The sequence below is a fragment of the Durio zibethinus genome, chromosome 1 (assembly GCF_047325235.1).
Source record: "Durio zibethinus cultivar Kanyao isolate XHJ-2024 chromosome 1, ASM4732523v1, whole genome shotgun sequence".
In the NCBI taxonomy this organism is placed as follows: Eukaryota; Viridiplantae; Streptophyta; class Magnoliopsida; order Malvales; family Malvaceae; genus Durio; species Durio zibethinus.
The window spans coordinates 34,435,514-34,443,014 of NC_143162.1; the positions used below are offsets into that span (position 1 = coordinate 34,435,514).

The 7,501-nt window shown below is 31.7% G+C and overlaps 1 protein-coding gene across 4 annotated transcripts; it reads left to right on the top strand.

Annotated features, from left to right (window-relative positions):
• The first annotated feature begins 2,755 nt into the window (after positions 1 to 2,755).
• Positions 2,756 to 7,219, top strand: LOC111312490 (auxin-responsive protein IAA9-like). Of its 4 annotated transcripts, none has more exons than XM_089766466.1 (7): positions 2,756 to 3,123; positions 3,755 to 4,207; positions 4,288 to 4,517; positions 4,592 to 4,818; positions 4,949 to 5,090; positions 5,955 to 6,016; positions 6,756 to 7,219. In XM_089766466.1, exons 2-7 carry the CDS (start codon positions 3,797 to 3,799, stop codon positions 6,791 to 6,793), a joined length of 1,110 nt encoding a protein of 369 aa, XP_089622592.1. In that variant the 5' UTR covers positions 2,756 to 3,123; positions 3,755 to 3,796; the 3' UTR covers positions 6,794 to 7,219. The 4 variants fall into 4 exon arrangements, with proteins under 4 accessions (XP_089622592.1, XP_022768531.2, XP_022768529.2 ...); XM_022912796.2 differs by having other exon boundaries at positions 2,756 to 2,877; positions 3,752 to 4,207; XM_022912794.2 differs by having other exon boundaries at positions 2,756 to 2,877.
• The last annotated feature ends 282 nt before the right edge of the window (positions 7,220 to 7,501 follow it).

A 7,501-nucleotide genomic window follows, 5' to 3' on the forward strand; every position in this document is an offset into this window, starting at 1 on the left:
GTTTCTATTTTCCTCCCGTCACAAAATTGATTTGTATATATATTATATTATATTAATATGGATGAAATTCGTATCATGGTATAAAATATATTAATTTGAACTTAAGTTTTAATTTAATTAATATAATTATTTTTAAGAAGTCATATGTTATATAATTGAATTTAAATTTAATATTTGTAATGTTTGTTATCTTCAAAATTGCAACACTTTTATATAAAAAAATTTTAATTTAATTAGTGAAATTATATAAAACCAAATAAAGAAGATTTTTAAAAAATATAAGGTGTAAATGTCTATTTAAACATATACGTTTAATTGAATTTTAAAATTTCAATTATTATTTTTTTAGTTTTACTTTTGCATGCACTTTAAATAGAAAACTATTTATTTCTTCTTGGACATGACTTTTTCTTTTCATATTCCATTCATATTCATGTAATTAGTATGTAGTTGATCGAATTTGAATTGATATAATATTAAATTTAAATTCGATTTTAAATTTGAGACTTAAAATTATATTTGAATTTGATTGATTTTTTTTTTAATTTGAACTCGACTTGAGATTGAAATTGAGTTATTCAAACTCATTCAATTAAGTTCGATTAATATTTTAAAATAATCTTAATTTTTATATTTAATAAAACTCGATTATTTATATTCAAATTCGAACTCAAATTCAAAATGTTTTATTAATTGAAATATATTAAAATATAAAAATTTGATTAGACTTACGAACTAATTAAACTGAGTATAAAAATATTTAAATTTGATTCGATCGATAAGTCAAATTATTCGAACTCAAACTTAATTCAATAATAATTAAGTTAAATTTAAATTTTATTCAAGTTAAATCTAAGTATTTTATGAGTATCAATGTATCATTTATACCTTTATATGTAACGAATGTAAAAAAAAAAAAACAAATTTAACAAAATGAAAAATGAAAGAGAAAGAATAAAATTACCTATATTAGATTTTTTGGTTAAAAATGTATCAATTAACTATTTATATTTTTAAATTGAATGACCATTTCTTGAAAATATGATCTCTTTCAAAATTTTAAAGCTCAAAAACTCTTATTTTGAATGTTAATTAAAAAGGAAGAAATTATATTAAAAATTAATAAAAATTCAAATTTATAGTTTCATCGGTGTAATATGGTCTTTTTGTATATGGTTTCCTCGTCATCCTGGAAGCCAAGGACCCTTCCTCCCTCCCTAGGGATTATAGTCTTATCGGGCTTATCCTGACCTAAACTCAAGGGCAGTGATTTGGGACACGTCCTAGTTTTTGATTGATGGAATGCCCCTGTGCAGCAAAGACGAGTGTACCAACAAAATGAAAGAGGTAAATGACAAGAATTTATTCGGGCAAAAGACACCTTGGCCCACATTATTAATCTGCCCACTACATATGATATTATGGGAAGCATAATTATAAGAGACATAGCATTTTACTCTACCATGCATGAAATGAAAGCCTCCGTGTATTATATTTTTTCTCTTTTAAAAAATTTTTTTTTTTAAATTATACATCCGATTTTTTTTACTATAATTTTATGATAATGTTTTTGGTATAGATGCCCTGGTTGGTCAATAGGACTAATTTGGACATACAATAAAAAAATACGATTAAGAGTTGTTTAAGTATATTTTTTAAAATATGTTATAATATTTAAATAAATCAAATGTCTTAAAGTTTTCGAAAAAAACCATAAAAAATATAAAGGAAGTTTACAAATAAATTATTCATAATGTGTTTACATATTTTTTTTTACTTTATATAAGAAATAATATAATCAAAATCAATTGCAGTAGATAAAAATTCAAAAAGAATCACGTAAATAAATACATATTATGTTTAATAATTTTAAATAAATTAAATATAAATTTATATATTATAAAATGATACGTTGATAGGACGTTAATAAAAGTAGTTGGGTAAGCTATCTCCATGGTCGAAGAAATCCTGATAGGCAAGTTGACAAGGAGTTTAAACATCAATCCCCTTAACAGAAACGTGACAACTGAGTTTATATTTACTTGGCAAATATGGAGATTAATCTTGTTGACATGTTATTAATTAATTAGGTGTAATAAATATTAATTTATTAATATTGTTTTTTCTGGAATATATCCAATATAAAAAAGCATAATAAACTAATATTATAACAAAATTATGTCAAATTTAAGAATAAGCTCGGCCCGACGACTTTAAGTTTTTTTATGCGTGAAAAAGAAATTGTCGGCAATTATAATTTTTCATTCACACATCAGAATTATTAATTAATAAAAAATTATCAATAATAAAATTTTTAAACTTTACAAATAATGTTAAAAATATAACATTTGTTTTGATAAAATAATAAAAAATTATAAAAAATCTGTAATAACTTTTTAACCTTAAAAAAATTAAAAACGAATTCACAATAAAAAATAATTTTATAAATATTTATTTATCATTATCAATGATCAAAGCGCAGAAAAAAATTGACCGCTTGGTTAATCCATAAATCCATAGCCGTTGATTTGCATTCCCTCTAATCGTCCGGCGGACAATTAGAAAAAAAAAGAAAACAGAATAAACGAATTAAAATTAAGCGAAAGGCAGGGGGCCGACAGAAGAAAAAGACTTAAAAAAAAGGAAAGGAAGAGTGTTTTTTTATGAAACAAAAGTATTTTTATAATTTAAAAAAACTATTTTTATAATTTTTCAAGTTTGTTTATTTTAATGCTGCAGGAGTTTCACATCGGACAGCGAATGAGCTTTTGTTACCAAGAGAAAATTGCTTGCTTCCAAGCAAAAATCAAACCAATAAAATTATAAGATTTTGATTTTGATCTTATTCTTCAGTTTCTAATCTATTAATCCAATCAGGTAATTATTTTTTTGTTGTCAAATCCCTTTTTTTTTTTTTTCGCTTCTGCTTCGAAGTGAAAATAGTGAAAATCTTGTTTCAGCTTTTTTTTTTTTTAATTTCTATTTTTGTTGTTTTTTTGGCTCGTGCTTTCTTGTTAACTGGTGTTTGTTTCCTGAGAAAACTGAGGAAAAGTTGAAGGGAATATAAGAAAGTTAAAAATGCAGGATTGTCGCTTCAGTTCGTTCTCCGTACAGTTAAAGAGAGTATAGGATGCTAGCTCGTCTCTTAACTTATTGATCTTAGTTAAGCTTTAAAAGCTTAGGTTTAAAGTCCATTTTTCTAGCCATTTTCTCAGCAACAAAACATGCTACAATTATTTGCTTCTTTTTATATACCATCATTTCTTTTTTGAAAATTTCTCTTTCCCTTTTTCTTCGCTTCTTTTGGCGCGTGCGTGTGGTTTTGTTGTTCTATTTTTTTTCTTTTTGCATCCATTTACAGCTGTCAATGCTCAATAGAAAATGCTTCAAATTGCAGCTATGTAATTTTCAGTAACGAACCAATTTGTTTGATGTTTCATAGTTTAGTTTATCATTATTTCAGTTGCAAGAATTCTTGAAATTTCTTTCTTGGATAAGCCAATTATTTCATAGGATTTTCCGACATTTGAAAAGAAAAGGTGACGTTTCTAATCCTAAGATTCACGCTTGTTTTAATTTATCTTATCCCTTAAATTCTCTTATTTGTTAAGGATCTATTTAAAGCTTTATTCTGTTTAATTTGATTGGAGATGGTTTATAGTTTGTAAATAGGGGTAGCCAGCAATTGCTGTATATATGCAGCTTTAAATTTAATTCTTCAAATGATAAATTTGGTTATCTTTAAATTTAGCAGGCTGTGAAGTGTTGAGGGTGTGTGTGGTATTTTGGAATTCTGATGTCTCCGCCGCTGCTCGGCGTGGAGGAAGAAGGGGTTCAGAGCAATGTAACTTTACTGGGTTCTTCAGAGTCCATGAATAGTGTGTGCCAGAATAGTGCTGAATTGCATGAGCGCAACTACATGGGCTTGTCTGATTGTCCTTCCACGGATAGCTCTGTTGTCTCCCCTGCATCTGAGGAAAGCAAGGCTAGTTTGAATCTCAAGGCAACGGAGCTTAGGCTTGGGCTTCCTGGATTGCAGTCGCCAGAAAGAAATCCGGAGCTTTGCTTGTTAAGCGCTGCTCAACTTGATGAGAAGCCCCTTTTCCCTTTGCATCCTTCAAGTGATGGTCACTGCTCCGCATCACAGAAGGCTGTCGTTTCAGGCAACAAAAGAGGGTTCTCTGATTTAATGGATGGGTTCTCAGAGGTAGGAATCACTGCTATTAATGAACAGCGGGACTAATATTAATTAACTCTAACATGCAAAGTACCTAATCTATGTTGCAGGGTAAATTTCTTTCTAATTCAAAAGCAGATGTGATGTTGTCACCCAGGCCTTGTTCGAACTCGGGACTGAAATCTGGTTCTGTGCTTGAGAACCTTGGGGCTCAACCAACAAAGGCCGAAGAGATCACGAAACAGAAGGTGGTACAGGACAGGCCTCATGCTGCCAGTGAGACTAGGCCCAATCCTAATACATCATCTGCAAATATTAACAGTGGAGCACCTGCTACCAAGTAAGTGTGCATGGTTTTGAGTTATAAATTTTGGATAACCATGAGATGATTCTCTGATCCTCCTCCTTTTACAGGGCACAGGTTGTAGGTTGGCCTCCTATTAGATCATTTAGGAAGAATTCATTGGCCACCACTTCAAAGAACACTGATGAAGTAGATAGAAAAGCAGGGCCTGGGGCTCTGTTTGTTAAGGTCAGCATGGATGGTGCTCCTTATTTGAGGAAAGTAGACTTGAAAAACTACTCTAACTATCAAGAACTATCTTCATTTCTTGAGAAGATGTTCAGCTGTTTTACCATAGGTGAGCTATTTCAATATAAAGATTTTAGGCTGTGGACTTTATATGTACGTAATTCATGCACAGCTGTTTTTTTTTGAAGACAGCATTTATTTGCATGGATCCAGTTACTGCTATTTCACTATGATTTCAGGTCAATGTGGATCTCATGGAACTCTGGGTAGGGAGCTGCTGAGTGAAAGCAAGCTGAAGGATCTGCTGCATGGATCAGAATATGTTCTTACTTATGAGGATAAAGACAGTGACTGGATGCTTGTTGGTGATGTTCCATGGGAGTAAGCTCTAAGCCCCCTTTTATCTGTTTGCTTCTCATTTTGTGCTTCCTGCCAGTTCAATGATTATGACAGTATCTATACTTTGGCAGTTGAATTGCCGTTATAAGAATGTGTTTGTAGGTTATTAGCAAAATGTCAGCCATTTTACTTCTGAAGAAGTAAAAAAAAAAAACAAATGCTTACTGATGGTACGATTATGCAAAATGCACTCACAGGAGTCAGATAAACCAAAGCAAGGCACAAAACAGAAATTGTTTCTGCCATATTATTTTAGAAATCTGTTGTTATGCTTTCTGGTCTGTCTTGAGCTTTTAAAGAAATGCTGAGAAGTAAGAACATCTTTGAATTAGTAAGGATAAGTGCAAAGTGCAAATTATCCCTCATATAGTATCTATAGGATTTTTGTAGGAGTCCTTAAAAAAAAGGAAAGGAACACTTGTTCATTAGCTCTAGAGAAAAATTATGTAATAATGGTGATGCATGCATGTAATCATTGGTTTGACCACTAAATTGTCTGTTTTTTCCCTTTATTTAGCTGACCATAGTCAAAAATAGAAAGGTAAAAAATTTGCATTGGCCAGAACATGTATGCTATCGTGATATAGGAAAATTCATACATGTTCCTTGAGCTGCAATAATTTCCCCAATAGATTCCAATTTTTGGCATGATGGTTCTTTTGCCCACATTTTAATACTCTAGCCACATAATTTCAAAGTTCGGTATGTTACTGTTTGTCTGCATCTATCTGAGTCGGAACATATTGGTGCATTATGAAGTTCAGCATGTTAGCATTTATTGCTTAATCTTCTACTCAAATAATGGTAGTTTATTGTAGCTCAATTCAAATTTGATACTTGTTTCAGGATGTTTGTTGATACCTGCAAAAGGCTGAGGATCATGAAAAGCTCTGATGCCATTGGACTTGGTAAATATTTCTATGTGTTTATTCTTCATCAACTTAGTGTCACAGCATAAGTTAGTATGGCGACCAGTTTCTATATTTACATCTTCTTCTGACAATATGGATAATATACATATTTATAGACAATTCTCCTTCGAGTATTCTTATGTTCACAAAAGCCTTTTATGTGCCCCAACCTACTAATTGGACATTAAAGTTCAAAACCTTCGCATAAAATTTTGGCACTGTTTAACAACATCTAAATAATGATGCAGTGTTCGAACTTTGAAGTCTAAATAATAATGCCATCATAATTTCTTCTTGCCCCTTCCGTCTGCAATATTGCATCAGCATAGCTGTTGAACTAAGGTCTGGCCGATGCTTAATTATTTATGGCAGTGGTTTGCATATCTAAACATGTGATTATTAGGCATTGCAGATCTCTTAACGTATCTCCATTTTTAGACTAAATACCACTACTTATCCTCTTGTAAACAGAAAAAAGCATATCAGAATTAGTGCTTTACTGAGTTGACTCAGGTTCTTTCGAGTTTGAAACTTGAAAGTGGGTTACCATTTGTCATAGCAAAGCAAAAGTTGTACTCTATCATATTGCTGTTATGCCCAAGATGAGCTTTGTTCTGTCTAGAGCATATGAGCATATGAAAATACTCTGTTTCTACAGTGCTTGTTCATGTTAATTAAAGTATGTTTAAAACCCATTGACTTCTCTTTTCATGGAGCTTTTGTTTTTGTGTTGCAGCCCCAAGGGCCGTGGAAAAATGCAGGAACCGGAACTAGCTAGCATCAAACATGATTTTGGCTATCCATGCAGCAGCCTTTCTGGAGGAGATGTTGAAGCACATTCAAGATTCTTTCTGAAAGAGATTAGAGGATGCTGAAGTGGGCAGGAGATCATGGGTATCTGCTTTCGTATGTTTTTGCTTATATGTTCTCTTCACGAGGGAATTTATATCATGTAAGCCTGTTTTTAGTCTACTAAAATTATAAAACCATCAAGGCCTGGCGTTTGTAACTTTAGGATTCAATCAGATTAGAGTCTGGACAAGTGCCTTGTTCCGACGCAGGATCTTTAGTTGTAAAATGCTTTGTTTGTTGAACTTTTATCGTGTGTGTTTGTTTGATGAAAGACCTCGACGTTGTCTGGAACCTGACATGATTGTATTAACTCAGTGTGCGGCTACTTGCGTGTGATATTCCGCTTAACCATTGTTTCGCAAGCAATTTAGTTACAAATTTTCTCGATATGCTGCCCTACTCTGTTAATTTTAACTGATTGAAAGAGAACCTTGGAAGTGGTCGAGGGCCAAATGGCTCATTGAATTCTGTTCAAAGTTTTATTGTTATGTCTTGGGTATCTTTTCAAGGCTTCTTATGTAAACAATTGAGATAGTGCCAGCCCGTGATATATGCTTATCAGAGAGTAGCCCTATCAAAGCATGTGAGAAACTGCATTATTGCTATTGTGCTTTGCTCAGAATGAATAAT